Genomic DNA, 18,929 nt, shown 5'->3' with positions numbered 1-18,929 from the left:
AGAAATCAGTATCAGCAAAATACTGGTTTGTTTCATTCCTCTGTGGTTTCTGTGAGGATTCAACTATCCACTCTCTGAACATGAAAGTCATTAAGACTGAAACTCTAGATCATGTGACTCTGGCACATTCTTACTTATTTCATCTGAGGAATCAGATGACTATATATAATAATAAGTCTATCTTTCCAAATAGTAACTATTTTTTATTTCATTTTTGTTCTTGGTGGTATTAAGAATTTCAATACAGGCCAGCATAATGGCTCATGCCTGTAATCCTAGCTACTCAGGAGGCTGAAATCTGAACATCTCGGTTCAAAGCCAGCCCCGGCATTGTCTGAATAGCTAGGAATTACAGGCCACTGCCCAAGGCTTCAAATTAATCTTTTTTTTTTCTTTTGGAGACAGGGTCTTCCTGTGTAGCCAGGCTGGCTTTGAACTGGCAATTCTCCTATTTCAACTTCCCAAGTATAGGATCATAGGCCTATCCAGGCATTCAAATGTGGTCTCGTTTAAAAAATTATCTTGGTGCTGGCGGGATTGTGGAGAAAAAGGAACCCTAGTGCACTGCTGGTGGGAATGTAAACTAGTTCAGCCACTCTGGAAAGCAGTGTGGAGGATTCTTAAAGACCTGAAAATTGACCTTCCTTCCCTATGATCCTGCCATACCTCTCCTGGGCATCTACCCTGAACATCATAACCCAGGATATGATAAGGACACCTGCTCAGCTATGTTTATCTCTGCACTATTCACAATAGCCAGGCGATGGAAACAACCCAGATGCCCTACTGCAGATGAACAGATACAAAAAATGTGGTATATATGATGGAATTCTACACAGCCAACAGACAAGATAAAAAAATGGCATTCAGGGGCCAGGAGTTTGGCCTAGTGGTTAAAGTGCTTGCCCAGCATGCATGAAGACCCGGGTTCGATTCCTCGGTACCACATACATAGAAAAAAGCTGGAAGTGGTGCTGAGGCTCAAGTGGTAGACTTCTAGCCTTGAGAAAGTCCAAGGACAGTGCTCAGGCCCTGAGCTCAAGCCCAGGACTGGCAAAAAAAAAAAAAATGGCATTCACAGGAAAGTGAGTGAATTTAGATCAAATCATGTTGAGTGAGATAAGTCAAGACCAAAGAACAAAAGGCGTGTGGCATCCTTAATATGTGGCTTTTAGATCCAAACAGTACAAGAGCGGGGACTCAATATTTGCATACCCAATGCTATGGACATGGTATTGGAAATATAAACACAACTACATAGACATAATAACTTATGACTCTATAGACATAATGTTTTATTACATAGATAATATGTATCTATGATATACAAACGCTCAGCCTAATTTTAACTATGTTCTAAAATCAAGAGATTCCCTTCTTGAATACTTGTTTAACAAGTCATTTGAAATATGATGTAAAATCAATGTTAATAAATTCTTTAACAAAAAAAAAATTATCTTGGGCTGGGCATGGTGGCTCATGTCTGCAATCCTAACTACTCAGGAGGTAAGATCTGAGTATCACAGTTCAAAGCCAGATTGGGCACTAAAGTCCGTGAGAATCATCTCCAATTAACCACTAGAAAACTGGAAATGGCATTGTGAGTCTAGGGGTAGGGCAGTAGCATTGATCTGAAGAGCTCAGAGACAGTGCCCAGGCCCAGAGTTCAAGCCCTATGACCAGAAAAAAAAATTATCTTTGGGAGGCTGGGAGTTTGGCCTAGTGGTAGAGTGTTTGCCTAGCATGGAGACTTGGGCTCCAATCCTCAGTATCATATTCATAGAAAAAGCCAGAAGTGGTGCTGTGGCTCAAGTGGTAGGCCCTGAGTTCAAGCCCCAGGACTGGCAAAAAGAAAAAAATTATTTTGGGGTGGACCAGGAGTTTGGCCTAGTGGTAGAGTGCTTGCCTAGCAGGCACAAAGACCCAGGTTCGATTCCTCAGTATCACATACATAGAAAAAGCTCAAGTGGTAGAGCTCTAGCTTTGAGAAAGCCCAATGACAGTGCTCAGGCCCTGAGCTGAAGCCTGGGACCGTCAAAAATAAATAAATAATCTTGGAGTTTGTACTTGTGGCTTACACCTGTAATCCTAGCTACTCAAGAGGCTAAGATCTGAGGATCCCAGCTTGAAGTCCAGGAAAAATCCATGAGATTCTTATCTCTAGTCAGCAAGAAGATGGAAGTGATGGTGAGTTTTCAGTGGTAGAGTGCTAACCTTGAACAGAAAAATCTTAAGCAAAAGCATGAAGCGCTGAGTTCACAGCCCAGTACTTGCACAAAATTAAAAGTCTATACAGACACAGACATAGACAGACAGACAGACACACACACCCGTCTTACAGTTGGCTCCAGTGATCATGACTGAGAGCCAGGGATCAACACCATAAAATCAATTTTATAAATTAGCTCAATCCAATGTGCAAATAGTGGTGCTTTTCCTAATAGGCCACAGTCTTATTCCACTTGATGCCACCCCTTCTATGATTGATTCTTCTGTACATTACCTTATCTACTCAGCCTGTCTGGCTAAACAATGCCAACTGGACACTAACGATCTCCATCTAAACATTTCAAGTCCAGAGGGATTGCCTCATGTGAACTCTACTTTGGTCAAGGACAGAAAGAAACGGGATGGGGTGGGTTTCTCTAGGGAAGTGAAAAGCTGGAGAATCTTGAAATCTCTACTTTGAAAACAAAACATGTGGCTGGGAGTTTGGCCTTGTGGTAGAGTTCTTGCCTAGCATGCATGAAGCCCTGGTTTGATTCCGCAGTACCACATACATAGAAAAAGCTGGAAGTGGTGCTGTGGCTCAAGTGGTAGAGCTCTATCCTTGAGAGAAAGCCCAAGGACTGTGCTCAGGCCCTGACTTCAAGCCCCAGGACTGTCAGAAAAAAATAGTTAATACAATGCTTCCTCCTTCTAAGATGTGCTTTTCTGATCCTCACACTAACATCATTAAAAACAGGACAAATCAACTAGGCATGGTGGCTCATGCCTGTAATCCTAGCTACCCAGGAGGCTGAGATCTGGGGATCATGGTTCAAAGTCAGCCCAGGCACTAAAGAACAAGAGAATCTCCAATTAACTACTAGAAAACCAGAAGTGGTGCTATTCGGGGGTAGGGCAGTCTCCCTGAGCTGAAGAGCTCAGGGACAGGGCTTAAGTCCAGAGTTCTAGACCCATGACCGACAAAACAACAGAAACAACAACAACACAGGACAAATCTTACAACTGGAGGTAGCCAGGTTACAAGTAACACATTCATAAATGCCTGCACAGCATCAAAGTTCACGTCCATGCTGAGCTCTAGTGGCTCACACCTATAATCCTAGCTATTCAGGAGGCTGAGATCTGAGGATTGGGATTTGAAGCCAGCCTGGTCAGGAAAGTCTATGAGATTCCAATGAATCACCAAAAAGTCAAAAGTAGAGCTGTGGTTCAAGTGGTAGAATGTAGACCTGAGCACAAAAGCTCAGGGACAGCACCTAGGCCCTGAGTTGAAGGTCCAGGACTGATACACACATACAAAAACTACTGGTGGGGTCGGGAGTTTGGCTTAATGGTAGAGTGTTTGCCTAGCATGCATGAAGACCTGAGTCGGATTCCTTGGTACCACATACACAGAAAAAGCTGGAAGTGGTAGAGTGCTGGCCTTGAGCAAAGGAAGCTCAGGGATAGTGATCCCAGGCCCTGAGTTCTAGCCCCAGGACTGGCAAAAAAAAAGAAAGAAAAAAGAAAGGAAGAGAAAAGAAAAACAAAAAATATGTAGTTCTAAGTGGATTTCTTGAGCTCCACGGTTGGGTACTTGCCGAGCTTACTTTTTACATCTCTCAGTAATAGCCCTTACCTCTACCTCTACTTCCAGCTGTTTGATGGCTAATTGGAGATGAGTCTTCAGAATTTGTCCACGTGGGCTGGCTTTGAACTGGGATCCTCAGTATGAGCTACCAATGCCTGGCTCCCAAGTGATTTTACGGGTTTTTTTGTCTTTTTTTTTTTTTTTTTTTCCTCCCTCTTCCCTTGAGATAGCCCAGGCTGGTACTGAACTCCTGGGCTCAAGTGGTCTTCCTGCCTCAATCCCCTAATGCAGCTGATACTACAGACTTGCATCCCTGTTTGCAGTACCCCTGCATTTCTGGAAGATAGCTGTCCCTGATAAAACAGCACGAATCATCTTATGATCTTAGTGTAGCCGGCAGTCCCTGTGAAAGCCCACAAGCATCAGAATGACAGAAAAGTGGTTACAGGTAACACAGCTTGCTTTCTTCCCAACTGGCTACTCGAGTTCTAACCTATGTTTTAAATTTAAGACAAAGATTTTGTTTGGTCACATGAAAATGCCTAAAATAGCCCATGCTGTAATTACCTCCGCTGAGTCTCATCTTCCCAAAATCATTACAGTTGTCGTCATCTTTTTTTTTTTTCTTTAAGAAACCTTTCCAGTCTCTTGTCCCAGGACAGGCTTCTCTCTGTCATGGGCCTTTAACAAAGAACATTTCCCTGCAGCTCCTGGAAGCTAACCTATAATCCCATCTAGCATAAGACTCTAGTCTGAAAGAAAAATAAAAACAACAACAAAAAGAGTAGAAGCAAAAAGGACTGGGGTGGGGTGAGCTTAAGTGGAAGAGAACTTGTAGAAAGCTTCAAGTTCAGTCCCCAGTAAGGGGTGGGGGCGGGGGAGACATAAAGAGGAAAGAAAGAAAAAAAAATCTTCCTTGGCTAGCTGCCAAGGGTTCTCTGCCCATTTCCATTTTAAGTATTTTTTTGCTCTGCCCAGATCTGTTCTAAAACAAAAGCAGATGGCAAAACCTGCTGTTTTTTGTTTTGTTTCGTTTCTTAAAGAAAACTTGACCCCAGGCTGTTCTACGCCAACAAGAGGCTTATGTAGTCCCACAGTCTGGGCTCACCCACTGACAAACACCCAATGGCTGACTCCTGGGCTCACCTAGATCTCAGATGGTCTCACAGGGGTCACAGGATGCAGCTTCTAATATGTAATATGTTTCTGCAATGCCTATTCCTTGGACAGACACCCACTGTTAACCAATAGGCCCCCAAGTTCTTTTTCAGTTCCTGTCAGTGCTGCAAAACTATAACAAGCTAATACTAATGATAGCTCAACAGGAAGTGTTATGGGGATGCATAAGACAGTGTTGTCAAAAAAAAAAAAAACAGACAATGTTGTCTTCCTGGTGGCTAGTTATTTATACTTGCAAAAATTTTTTCTTCTGCAGTTGGGGAGGAGGGGCAAGGTCCAGCTGCACAAGCTGGCCTTGAACTTGCTACACAAGTTTGAGGCTGTCCTCAAATTTGTTAATGCTCCTAACTCTGCCTCCTGGTGAGAGGATTACAAGGAACCCCAAATGCCAGAGTAGATGTTTTGTTTTTTTTTCTTTCTTAAAACATACTGTACAATTCTAAATTGTGCTCCTTTGCAGGTAATAAACTCATGAGTCATTTCTAATCTTTTCAAAGCTATATAAGAATTTAACTTGTTCAAAAGCTCAAACAGAGTTAATATTAAACCCATACCTCAAAAGAAGAAAGAACCGTTTCAGGAAGTGTGCTGTGGTTTAAATGGTACTCCAGACTTAAGGGAAAACAGCTAAAGGACAAGCTAGGGCTCAAGCCCTGAGTTCAAGCCCATGACCAGAAAGAAAGTTTGATATCATAGAACTAGGACAGTCACAGAACCAAAGACTTTTAAGCTTGTGAAGCCAAAGTGGCTTCAAGGAGTGAAGCTCCTTTTGGTAAGTCAAAAAGGTTTTCTTTGGAAATGGCGCTGTAGCTCAACATGGTAGAAGCGTAGCTTTGAGCTGAGGAGCCCAGGGACAGTGCCCAGTGCCCAGGCCTAGAGTTCAAGCCCCATGATCAACCAAAACAAACAAACAACCCCCCCCCCAAAAAAAAAAAACAGTTTTCTTTTAGGTCTGAAAGGATGATTATTTTCTTCTTATTTGCCCTTAGGCAAATTCACTGCACCAACAACTAAAAGGGTCAGAATCATTGTGACTCTTGTTGAGGCCCAAACTTGGTGTAAACCTTGAACTTACTCCTGGTGCCAGACGTCTTCAATGTGGCTGGCTGAGTATTTTAAGTAAATAGGTTAGCTGGATGTCAATGACTCCTGCCTGTAATCTTTGCTACTCAAGAGACTGAGATCTAAGGATTGTGGTTCAAACCCAGCCCAGCCACAAAAGTCTCTGAGACTCTTACCTCCAATTAACCACCAGACAACTGGAAGTGGTGTTGTTCTAAGTGGTATAGCGCTAACCTTGAGCTGAAGAGCTCAGGGATGGCATCTAGGCCGAGTTCAAGCCCCATGACCCACAAACTCCCTCACCCCACCACCCTCCAAAAAGTAAATAGGTTGTTCCGAGGAGCAAAAAGATTCAGCTGGGATTAGACCTTCCTGAATCCCAGAACGAAGATCCTTGAACTTACCCTATCTTTTCAATTGATTTATTCATTAGATATCTATGGGGAAATCTCCAGCTTACAACACTATTCTGGGTAAAAACTTTTTTTTTAAGCTCCCATTTGTGACCCTAAAATTAGAAATAAGGTATAAGGCTGAGACTACAGGATTTTTTTTTGGTTTTGGGGCTTGAACTTGGCCTGGGCACTGTCCCTGAGTTCTTCAGCTCAAGGCTAATGCTCTACCACTTGGAGTCACAGCGCCAATTCCAGTTTTCTGGTGGTTAATTGGAGATAAGAGTCTCCTAGATTTTCGTGCCAGGGCTGCCTTTGAACCACAATCTTCGGATCTCAGCCTCCTGAGTAGCAAGGGTTACAGGAGTAAGCCACAGCACCAGGCACTTAAGACTTTTCTGCCTAAATTGGCTTTCAACTGCAATCCTCATATCTCAGCCTCTTGAGTAGCTAGGAATACAGGTGTGAGCTAGCTTCACCTGGAATACATACAGGTTTTTAAACTTATCTCTCGGAATGAGGGAGTGGGGAATCTTGTGTGTGTGTGTGTGTGTGTGTGTGTGTGTGCAGGTTTTTAAACTTATCTCTAGGAATGAGGGAGTGGGGAATCTTACGTGTGTGTGTGTGTGTGTGTGTGTGTGTGTGTGTGTGTGTGTGTGTGTCAGTCTTGGAGCTTAAATTCAGAGCCTGGCCACTGTCCCTGAGCAAAAATGCTCAAGGCTAGGGCTCTGCCACTTAAGCCACAGCACCACTTCCAGCTTTTTCTTTGTGTATGGTATGGAGGAATACAACCCAGGGTTTCATGCATGCTAGGCAAACACTCTACCACTAGCCATACTCCCGGCGCAGGATCTTGGACTTAACCTCTTGGACTTAACATAGTGATTCTGTTGTTGCACAGCGCTATCCTTGGTCTTCCAAGCAGGTTAAATACCTTAGATGTGAATCAAAGATTATCTTGGACATGACAGTATGTATACTGACCTGATCAACAAATTGTAAAATTCACAGGCACCTTATTAGATTTTCTTCATATATGGCTATAAGATTCTCTGTTGCATGTATAAACGGGCCAAACTAACTTTGCAAAGAAACAGTCAGTAGTCTAATTCCAACCAGGTTGTTAATCAGTATAAAAAAAAAATATTTGAGAAAGGGTAGCTACAAGCATAAAGTCAAAACAAAAACAAAAACAAAACACCATGAGAGACAGAACAGAGGAATTAAAAACATTATTCCCAGCTTCTCATAAAAGGACAGTACTTTTCTTTCTGGCAGGCCCAGAAGTGATCATTGTTCTGACTTTACTCCATCCCAACTTGATTAAATGCCCACTCAAGGGAAAGAACAACAAGCCAAGGAGGCTGGTCCAAGTCTGTGATTCTAACTACTCAGGAGGCTGATATCTGTGGATCACAACTGAAAGCCAACCAAGGCAGTAAAGTCCTTGAGACTCTTACCTCCAATTAAACAACAAAAAGCCCAAAGTGGAGCCAAGAGAGCTAGCCTTGGGCAAAACAAACAAAAAAACAACTAAGGAACAGTTTCCAGGCCCTGAGTTCCGGCCCCAGTACCATACCCATACACAGACCCGTACACACACACACACACACATACAAACTACTATCTCCCTTCTTAAGTGTACCCCACTTCCACTTTTATCCTGGATTCTTCCATTCCATTTACATTGCTACCTTGCAAGAGATCATGACTCCAAGTTCTGGATAAACCACAGGGCTGAGCCTAAGCCATGAGACCTGTCAGTCCTTGCCACCCACATCCATACAGATCTGCCTGAAACACCAGTTCCTCCTCCCACCCAACACCCACATGCTTCTAAGAAGAACTAGATCAGGACCCAGGGTAGCATGGAAGGGAGAAGAAAAAGGCGGGGGGGGGGGGGCGGGAATGCTGCTGAAGATGGACAGATGAACTTGACCAGGAGACTAGGATGTCAAGCTTGGCCTTGAGAATACCCTCCTGAGACCTGGCTTCCTGGGGGAAAGCTCAAGCAGGAAGAGGCTTTTTGCCATCGAGAGGTCTGACGGGGTGTCCATCTGTACCCACGACCCCTCTCTCCCCGGCCAAAGCATCCACTGGGAAGCCGCACTTTCAACCAAGTTACACGCGAGTGGCCATCTGTCATCTGAGGGCACTCTCCGTGAGCACCGAGAGTCCGGCCCCGCCTCAGGGGACACCCACACCTGCCAAGCCCGATCCATGGGCCAGGCCTCCGGAGCCTGCTCCCGATCGCGGGGCCCGTCACCCCGTCTCCCTCCCCGCCCGCGCAGATGGCGCGGGGCTGGCCCCGCTTACCCGGAGTTCGACCTCGGTGCGGTGCAGTCCCAGGCGCCGCAGCCCCACGGCCAGGTCGTTGACACACAAGCCGCCGTCGCGGTTGACGTCAAGCGTCTGGAAGAGGCTCCAAAGGCGCAGCCGGTGGTCCGGGCCCCCGCAGACGGCGCCGCCGCACGGGTCCCCTACGGACGCCGGCGACGAGGCGGGCGACGAAGCGGTGGTGGCGTCCGGCGGCGGGGAGGCCACGCAGCGGCACAACACACTGCTCACCATCGGGCGCGAGATGGGGGCGCCGGGCGCAGGACGGGGGCGGGGGCCGGCGGAGACTGGGAGGAAGCACGCCGGGTTCCCTACGACTGCCAGCGCGGGCTCCAAGAAGCCGGCAAGCTGACGGGAGGGGCCGCTTCCGGGAACCCCGCCCCGCCGCGCGCCGCCGCGCTGGCCACGCCCCCAGGCCCGCAGCCGGCCAGTCACGAGTCCGAACGCAGCCCTCCGGAGAGGCGGGGCTTAGCCAAAGCCTACCCATATCAATGGAGAGGGCGGGGCCATCCCCGGCTCAAGCTGTGAGTTTATTCAAACCGAGGAAGGCGGGGATTGGCTGAACCACGCGGGAGGCGGGGACTCACGCAGCTATAGGGCACTGTCGTGTGTAATTGGCAGGCTGGAGGCTCTGTATCCAATTGCCATTAAAAAGTGCTGTTTACACTACGAACTTATAAGGATGAGTACGAAAAGGTAGTAGCGTCCCGTGGGGAACAGGGTTATGTAGAGAGCAATTGTGGACTGGATTTTCAAGACAGCGTTAGCTTCCTTACGAAGCTAAGAATGAATTGGCCCACATCTCAAGGCCGAAAGCACTAAATATCCTCGGCAGGCCGGGTCTTCTTGTCTTACCTCCCTAAACTATCAATAGAATAGCTGAATTTAACACCGTGACGGTCTTAACACCGGCCACAAAACGACAGAATTACTTTCCAATGGAAGTGAATCGAGGCCAAGTGGGCGGGGCGCTCGGGAGCGACAGACACAGCTTTAGACCAATGATCGGATTACTTCGAGCATCTAGGCGTGCCCTTTGGCTGAATGACAGACCGGAAGAGCCAGTGATCATCTTGATGTTTGAGCCGCGGTCAACCAGGAAGGCGGGCTTCCTTGGAGAAGCGTGGAGGGGCGGGAGGAAGGGAAGTGGGCGGACCTTCGCACGCCCCGGCGGAAGAGGCAGATTCAGGAAGCCATTACGCAGCTGACTGGTAGCGGCCGGGCGGGTCCGGGCTGGGCCCTACGCACTTTGCGTAGCGAGAGGGGTTACCTAAGGCCTGGAGCTTGGCCTTGAGCTAGCCTGGCCTGTCCCTTGGAAGTGGGGGTGGGTTAGTAAAGGGTGAGGCAGAGGAAGGAGAGGGAAATTGGGGCTATTGAAGACATAATAATTTTCTTTATATATAAAGAGGGGAGGGGACAGGAGAGGCCATGGCAGTCCCAGCCAAGAAGAGAAAGATGAACTTCTCAGAGCGAGAGGTGGAAATCATCGTCGAGGAGCTGGAGCTCAAGAAGCACCTGCTGGTGAACCATTTCAACGCTGGGGTTCCTCTGGCCGCCAAGAGCGCGGCCTGGCATAGTATCCTGAGAAGGGTCAATGCGGTAGCCACCTGCCGCAGGGAGCTGCCCGAAGTCAAGAAGAAGTGGTCTGATCTCAAGACCGAAGTCCGTCGTAAGGTTGCCCAAGTCCGGGCTGCCGTAGAGGGTGGCGAGGCCCCAGGACCCACTGAGGAAGATGGAGCTGGTGGGCCTGGGACAGGCGGTGGCAATGGCAGCAGTGGCCCAGCCGTAGCCCCCGTATTGCTGACCCCCATGCAACAACGCATCTGCAACCTGCTGGGTGAGGCCACCATCATCAGCCTTCCCAGTACCACAGAGATCCATCCAGTGGCCCTTGGACCCACGGCCACTGCAACCGCAGCCACGGTCACCCTGACACAGAGTGAGTGACCTCTCCTGCCCAGTTCCCGGTGATAAATGGGAAGGGCCAGCAAATGCTGGGGCGGCCTGGGGAAAGGTTGACTGCCAAGGGTCAAAGGCCAGATCAAATCGATCTGCCTTCTAAGCCAACTGATAGTTCTCTCACCATTTATGCCATACTTAATCTCCACGGACTGTACTATGTGGTCCTTGAGGACAGAGATTGTATCTGCTCAGGATTCATCATAGGGCCTGACACACAGTAGATAACCAGGATATATACTTGTTGGATGGATAGATTGAAATAATACTGCCAAGTGAGACATCCATTCTGGAAAGACATTCTGTATTCTCAGGATGGCAAATATGCATCAGGTACTGTTCAGGAACTTCATTGTTCCTGAGTCAGTCATCAAACATTGACGCTCTACAAAACACTGTGTCAAGCACAGGGATCACCAAGGGATTTAGAATATTGACCTATGTAGGCCTGGGGGTTGAGGACATTGCTCAATAGCAAAGCACTTGTTTAGTGTGAAAGCCTCTGGGTTTAATTCCCAGCATCATTTAAAAAAAAAAAAAAGCTGGGTACAGTAGCTCACACCTGACATCCTAGCTACACAGGAGGCTGAGATCTGAGGATCAAGGTTCAAAGCCAGCCCGGGCACAAAAGGACCTGAGACTCTTGTCTCCAATTAACCTCTAAAAAATGGGAAGTGGGGCTTGGCTCAAGGGTAGGGTGGTAGCCTTGAGCTGAAGAGCACAGGGATAGTGCCCAGGCCCAGGGGTAGGATGGTAGCCTTGAGCTGAAGAGCTCAGGGACAGCACCTAGGCTGAGTTCAAGCCTCATGACCCACAAAAAATAAAAAAGGAAGAATATAGGACAATTGTGTCTTGTATCTTAGTAAAGGAGGTAATGCACCTATGTGAAAAGGTTTACTATCAGTTTGGAAAGCCCAAAGACTTAATTAGAGATGTGGGACTGAGCCGGGAAGGGGGGATGCTCAAGATATAATCCTAACTACTCTGGAGGCCGAGATCTAAGAATCATAGTCAGTGAGACTCTTATCTCCAATAAATTACTCAGAAAAAGCCAAAAATGGCACTATGGCTCAAGTGGTAGAGTGCTAGCTTTAAGTAAAAAGAATCTCAGGGACAGCACTCAGGTCTTGAGTTCAAGCCCTAGGACTAGCAAAAAAAAAAAAGGTGGTGGTGGTTGTCTGGTGTTATGGGGATACACATTTGAATTTAGCATTGAAAGGTACTTGAAGACTAACTTCTTTCATATGCATGGAAACAACTTACCTAGAATTAACTTTGGTTGAGTTTTGTAGTTGAAATAAGTTTATGCCCATGGGTGTGAACTCTACATATTAGTGATGGGATATGTGCGTGTGTGTATTTATGAGTTCTATTCCCGTGCGATGTTGTATTTCTCAAGTATATATGGAAATGGGGAAAGGGGAGAGAACACTGGTTTAGATTGGATGCTGCTCTGGAACAGGAAAGATGTGTAGCTATCATATGAGCCAGTCACCAATGAGACAAGGAGGCATTTATTGGGCATATTAGCAGATACTTTCCCGGTCTCTTGCCCACCTCCTTTTCTGCTTGGCCAGAGGAGCCACAAGTCAAGAGAACATCAAAGGAGATAGGAATGGTGAGGCCTCAAAGAGCTGTGTGGAGAGCCCCAAGATGCCTACTCTGAGCCCGCACATGACTCCACTCTGTGGTACTTAATCAACTAAAAGCAGCCCAGGGAAGGCTGTGGGTGTACTAGGTAGGGCTCTGGTGTTGGGGAACCTGGGTTTGCTTCTTGGCTCTGCAGAAATGAACGGTGTGACTTTATGTTGCTGCTTTCTCATCTCTGAAAAATGAGATGGCCATTATCTTCCTTTTGTCATTAGGAGCTAATGAGTAAAAATTGTTGGGCAGGTAAGCATTCTAAAAAAGAAAATTTTTTTGCCAGTCCTGGGGCTTGAACTTAGGGCCTGGGCACTTTTCTTGGACTTTCTCAAGGCTTCTCTTCTACCACTTGAGCCACAGCACCACTTGCAGCTTTTTCTGTGTATGTAATACCAAGAATTCAAACCCAGGGCTTTGTGTATGCTAGGCAGGCACTCTACCACTGGACCACACTCCTGGCCCAAGCATTCTAATTTTTTTTTTTTGCCAGTCCTGTGTCTTGAACTCAGGGCCTGAGCACTACCCTTGGGCTTTTTCCTCAAGGCTAGCACTCGGACACTTGAGCCACAGCACCATTTCTGGCTTTTTCTATGTATATGTGGTACCGAGGAATAAAACCTGGGTCTTTGTGCATACCAAGCACTCTACCACTAGGGCAAACTCCCGGCCTTTTTTTTTTTTTTTTTTTTTTTTTTTAATTTTTTGTGGGTCATAGGGCTTGAACTCTGGGCCTGGGCGTTGTCCCTGAGCTCTTCAGCTCAAGGCTTACTGCCCTACCCCTTGAGCCACAACCCCATTTCCTATTTTCTAATGGTTAATTGGAGATAAGAGTCTCCTGGACCTTAGGACTTTAGTGCCTGGGCTGGCTTTGAACCTTGATCCTCAGATCTCAGCCTCCTGAGTAGCTAGGATTACAGGCATGAGCCATTGCACTCAGTTTTGCTGGCATTTTTATTGACATCTCTTCTGCCCAATCTAGGACTACTCTCTGGCTACCAGTAGATTAAGAACCCAACTATAGAAATGTTTTGGTTAGCCCAGGGTGGTGGCTCACACCTGTAATCCCAGCTATTCTGGAGGCTGAGATCTGAGGACTAGATTCAAAGTCAGCCTGGCAAGGAAGTCTAAGGAACCCTCATCTCCAATTAACTACCAGAAAACTGGAAGAGGTGCTATGGCTCAAGTGGTAGAGCACTAGCCTTGAGCTGAAGAGCTCAGGGATAGCCCCCAGGCCCAGAGTTCAAGCGTTATGACTGACCCCCCCCCAAAAAAAAAAGAAAGAAAAGAAATGTTTTAGTATTAGAGTGCTTTCTCTGCATGTAGGAGGCCCTGAGTTCAATCCCTGGCACAGGGACAAAAAGATCTAAAGCTCCTTAAGTTCTATATTTATACATAAAGAATTATAGAAACCAAGGGAGGCCACGCTTTCCCTAACCCCCCACCTTGGACAGGACTTAATGGCTTCCTCTCCACATCGCACAGCCAGTTTCGTCCTTCCAGAAGGTAACCTGCTTCTACTTTGGGTCTCTCTTCTCTGCAGTCCCAACTGAGACCACCTATCACACCCTAGAAGAGGGAGTGGTAGAGTACTGCACCACCGAGGCTCCAGCGCCCCTGCCGGCCGAGGCCCCCATAGAGATGATAACCCAGCATACAGACACCTCCGTCAAGCCTCAGGCACTCAAGAGCCGCATTGCCCTCAACTCTGCCAAGCTGATCCAAGAACAGCGGGTCACCAATCTACATGTGAAGGAAATTGCCCAGCATCTGGAGCAGCAGAACGACCTGCTACAGATGATCCGGCGCTCCCAGGAGGTACAGGCCTGTGCCCAGGAGCGCCAGGCCCAGGCCATGGAGGGCACCCAGGCGGCTCTGAGTGTCCTCATCCAGGTTCTCCGGCCCATGATCAAAGATTTCCGTCGCTATTTGCAGAGCAACACACCCAACCCGACCCCTGCCTCTGATCCTGGACAGGTGCCCCAGAATGGGCAGCCAGACAGCATCATCCAGTGAGGGCAGGGGTGGCGCCAGCCTTCCACTGCAGTTGGGCTTGTAAGTGGCCCCTGGGAATGGACTTGGAAGGGCCACATGGACAGCTCTCTCCTTGGTAGACATTTGGGGGTGGGGTACTACTGTTCTGAGAAATGAAAGAGACTGGGAAGAGGAACTTGCTGGGCTCCTTGTCTCTTATTCCACCATGGAGCTGCCTTGCTAGGTCTGAAGATTAGCTAGCTGGGGGATCAAGTGTGCTGGAGATGGGACACGTGTTGTCACGAGCCAGAACTTGGGCTGTGTCTCAGACTTGGTCTAGGACAGTTGTCTCCTTGGGAGCCATGTCAAACCCTGGGGTCGGTGCCTAGCTGCCCCACCCCAGGTGCCATCCTTTTCAATATCACCAGGCAGCAAAGTGTCAAGGGCAATGACATCCTCCCTTGAGAGGTAGCACCACTGCACCTGAGGAGGAGACCTCATCCCTCTCTCCTCTCTGTGCCTCAGTCCTCAGGAGACTCTCCTTACTGCTGGGTAGCAGCCCCAGCCCCAGCCCAGGCACGGCACTGCCCAAGGTGGGCACATTGCCCGGAATACCTCTGTAATTCGCCCAGCATACAGCCGACCTGGCTCAAGAATACCGTGTGCAGTGGGGATGACGTCTCCCTGTTCTCTCTGTTCTCCCATGGGGTTTCTGGGGAGCTCTTAAGTGGTTTCCCCCTCTCCCCAGAGTTTTGACTCAGGTTAGGCTTTGAGTACTGTTAATCTTAGAGAAAGCAAACTTATGTGGAATCTTGTCCACACACACACACACACACACACACACACACATGAACACACACATGCACACACACACATGCACACGCACGCACACACGCACGCACACTGCAAGGGGTTTTCCAGAAGGCTTCCTTCGAGCTATTTGTATTTATTCTATATTTGAAGCTGTCCTAAGAAGGTCTCTAGGTATGTGACTTATAGCTATATCCTTCCTCTTTGCCCACTGACCACATTTCCAAAATTCAGTACAAAAACCAGTCCTGCACAGCATCCCACTTCAACTCCTTTTGTTTTCCAAATCATTCAGTGTTTCCTGTTCTCTAAGTCTCCTCTGGTTGGCTAATTGCAATTAAAGCCACAATTAACCTTGCATGTAAGAGGTGGGAGATGTGAAACCCACCCAAGAAGTGTTGTGGGCAGCAGAGCCTTGGTGCTATTGAAGGAAGTGCTGTTCTGTCTTCAAGCTTTCTTTCCCAGATGCTTACAGGGATTCCACCCAGACATGTCAATTTCATTTTTAGACTCCCCATCGTTTTCTAGGGACCTCCTGTCTCCTCAGATTATCTCCCAAGTTTGTGGGTTCACTGGTCACAGAAGACTGATGGTTACAACTTCAAGCTCCAGATCTCAGCCAAACAAGAGGTGACACTGCCCCCCCCCCCCTGGGCATACGCAGGTGTAGAATTGCTTGATGCCACTGGCTTGATCCCTGGGAGGATGTCCCGGAGGACAGGTGGGAGACGGCTGCCACCCTGTCCACACTGCGCCTGCGCAAAATGCCAGTTCTAGAGAGGTGGCACTGGAAGGAGTTGAGGGGCAGAAGGGGAGGTCTGGCCAGCAGGTCAGTAGGCAGAAGTACTGGCAGTGTATGGCTCCAGCAGGGTAGGTACAGGGACTTCCGAAGGGTTTTCGACTCAGTTTTTTTGTTTTAGTTTTTTTTTTTTTTTCTGGTATTGGAAATCTGAGCCAATATTATGTTCCGTTTGGGTACAAAGAGGAAGCCTGGATTAGTTAAGCTGACTTATTCTTTCCAGGTCATAATTTTAAATGAAAGAAATAGCACTCTTTTTTTTTTAAATATACAGTTTACTGTGTCTTCAAATGGTTATATAAAGAAGAGAGTTGTGACTGCTGGCCAAATCCGGCCCATCACTTGTTTTTGTAAATAAAGTTTTAGTGGAACACAAACCCATTCATTTATGAATTTATGGTTGTTCTGTGCTATAAAAGTAGAACTGGATGGGCGCGGCAGCTCACAACTAATCCTCACTACTCAGGAGGCTGAGATCTGAGGATCACGGTTCAAATCCAGCCAGGCACAAATGGACCTGAGACTCTTACCACCAATTAACGTCTAGAAAACGGGAAGTGGGGCTTGGCTCAAGGGTAGGGTGGTAGCCTTGAGCTGAAGAGCTCAGGGACAGTGCCCAGGCCAGAGTTCAAGCCCCATCACACACACACACACACACACACACACACACACACACACACATACACACACAAAGTAGAATTGGTGCTGGTGACACACGCCTGTAATCTCAGCTCTTTAGGAGGCTGAGAACTGAGGATCACAGTTCAGTCAGCCCAGTAATGAAAATCCAATAAAGTATCTCAAGAAAAAGCCAGAAGGGGGCGCTTTGGCGTAAGTGGTAGAGCATTAGCTTTGAGCAAAAGAGTATCAGGGACAGTGCCCAGGCCCTAAGTTCAAGCCCCAGGACAAGCAGAAAAAAGAAAAAAGTAAAATCAGATTGTTGTGAGGGACAAAGTGGAAAGTATTTATTCTCAATGAGCATTCACACCTGTAATTGCTACACAAGAGGTTGAGATTTGAGAATTTCAGTTCAAATCCAGCCCAGGCAGGAAAGTCTGAGACTCTCACCTCCAGTTAACCACAAAAAAATGCTGAGTGCAGCAATGACTCAAGTGGTAGAGTACAAACCTTGAGCACAAAAACTCAGGGATGGCACCTAGGCTCTGAGTTCAAGCCCCAGCACCAGCACACATACACACCCAGAGTCGAGTCTTTATTCTCTGGACCTTTATTTTTTTTTAGTTTTTGCCAAGCCTGGGCTTAAGCTCATAGCCTGAGCACCGTCCTTGGACTTTCTCAAGGCTAGAGCTCTACCACTTGAGCCTCAGCACCACTTACAGCTTTTTTTCTATGTATGTGGTATCAAGGAATCGAACCCAGGTCTTCGTGCATGCTAGGCAAGCACTCTACCACTAGGCCAAGCTCCTCCTGGCCTAAATGGTTTTAATACCATCTTTCCACCCTTCACTGAGCATTCTAGCCACCCTAAAAATTTACTTCTTTAAAGATACCAGCCTGGAGCTAGGCAATATAGCTCAGGACTGTAATCCTAGGTACTCGGGAGACTGAGATCTGAGGATCCAGGTTAAAAGCCAGCTTGGGCACTACAAAGCCTTGAGATTCTTATCTACAATTCATCTCTAGAAAATGGGAAGTGGGGCTATGGCTCAAAGGTAGGGCGATAGCCTTGAGCTGAAAAGCTCAGGGACAGCACCCAGAGTTCAAACCTTACCACCACCACCACCAACAAGAAGAAAGATACCATCTCTCAGGCTGGGAAAGTGGCAGAGTGCTTGCTTAGTATTTCTGAAGCCTTGGGTTTGATTCCTCAGTACCACTTATAGAAAAAAACCAGAAATGGCACAAGTGGTGCTGTGGTTCAAATGGTAGAGTGCTAGCCTTGAGCAAAAGAAGCTCAGGGACAGTGCCCAGGCCCTAAGTTCAAGCCCCAAAAGAAAGAAACAAGCACTCCCAAAGTTACCTTCCCAGCCTTATTTTTTTTTTTCCTTTTCCAGTGTGTATGTGTGTGTGTTACTATGGGGCTTGAACTTAGAGCCTAGACATTGTCCCTGAGATTTTCTGTTCTAGCTATCCTCAGATCTCAGTCCCCAGTAGCCAGGACGACAGGAGTGAGCCACTGGTGTCCAGCTGCTTAGGTTACTCTTGATTGGCTATCTCCCTGTTTGGGTAACCTATTGTTGACTGTCTCTTCTTCAGACCATGCTTGAATTTCCTGCATGTAGAATTAGGCTTAAATATCTGATTTAAATATGGTTTAATAGGTTTAGATATGGTTTATATACCAGTATTATATTTTGCCCATTTTGCCAGTTTCTTTCCTTTAACTTGGCTCAATTTGCATGTGTGGCTTATTACATTTTATCTGGATCTGGGTATTTTTCTGTCCAACATGTCCTTTCAAATGGGGGCCTCCTCCATATTACTGTAACATCTGACGTTTTCACAGTTGCTGTTGAAGTATGTTTCACAGTCCTGGTCTATTTTGATGCATCTTTTATTGTAATCTCAGCTGAATGCTAGTAGGAGTCCCAGAATGAGCCAGGCCCCACCCCCCCCAGGAAGCACATATTTGTAAGTGGTGTGCTGGGGTTGGCAGCCTCCTTTGTGAGTCAAACTCCTGGGAGAGCCTAAGAATGAATCATGCTTCAGGAACTGTAGCCTGGATCCTAGATTGGTGACAGGTACATCTGAAGTCCCCACCCTGAGTGGCCCAGCACCTCCAAATGCTGTGAGCTCCTTTCTTGCACAGCCCCTGCCTGAGGCCTAATGGAGGATTCCCCCAATTTCAATGGAGATGAGGTGAGGCCCACTGAGGGCCTGGCCTTGGAGGGTACTGGGCTTGAAGAAATCAAGAGGGCAGGAAGGATGGCTCCCACCTGTAATCCTAGCTACTCAGGAGGCTGAGATCTGAGTATAAAGGTTCAAGACAGTTGGGGCAGGAAAATCCATGAGACTC

General features: G+C 47.3%; 2 protein-coding genes across 3 annotated transcripts in view; one reads left to right on the top strand and one right to left on the bottom strand.

Annotated features, from left to right (window-relative positions):
• The window catches only part of Slc25a25 (solute carrier family 25 member 25), a 35,850-nt gene extending 26,793 nt beyond the window's left edge, over positions 1–9,057 (bottom strand). The window contains exon 1 of one of the 2 annotated variants that reach the window (XM_090330717.1): positions 8,749–9,057. In XM_090330717.1, the coding sequence (XP_090186843.1) occupies positions 8,749–9,003 (255 nt within the window). In that variant the 5' untranslated portion in view covers positions 9,004–9,057. The remainder of the gene's footprint in view (positions 1–8,748) is intronic. The other variant, XM_090330718.1, reaches the window with a different exon arrangement.
• A 944-nt stretch (positions 9,058–10,001) lies between these two features.
• Positions 10,002–14,539, top strand: Naif1 (nuclear apoptosis inducing factor 1). The gene is made up of 2 exons (XM_090330714.1): positions 10,002–10,708; positions 13,913–14,539. The coding sequence occupies exons 1-2, from the start codon at positions 10,198–10,200 to the stop codon at positions 14,383–14,385; spliced, it is 984 nt and encodes a 327-aa protein (XP_090186840.1). The 5' UTR covers positions 10,002–10,197; the 3' UTR covers positions 14,386–14,539.
• The last annotated feature ends 4,390 nt before the right edge of the window (positions 14,540–18,929 follow it).

This window comes from Megascapheus bottae, chromosome 3 (assembly GCF_031878675.1).
Source record: "Megascapheus bottae isolate mThoBot1 chromosome 3, mThoBot2.hap1, whole genome shotgun sequence".
Lineage (NCBI taxonomy): Eukaryota > Metazoa > Chordata > Mammalia > Rodentia > Geomyidae > Megascapheus > Megascapheus bottae.
Note: the sequence above shows the minus strand (reverse complement) of the source record. Positions and strands in the feature narration are given on the sequence as shown.

Bases quoted from the DNA above. Each gene is read 5' to 3' on its own strand.
- Naif1 (XM_090330714.1), top strand. From the start codon at position 10,198: ATGGCAGTCCCAGCCAAGAAGAGAAAGATGAACTTCTCAGAGCGAGAG. The intron at 10,709-13,912 runs GTGAGTGACCTC...TCTTCTCTGCAG, and splicing joins CACGGTCACCCTGACACAGA to TCCCAACTGAGACCACCTAT.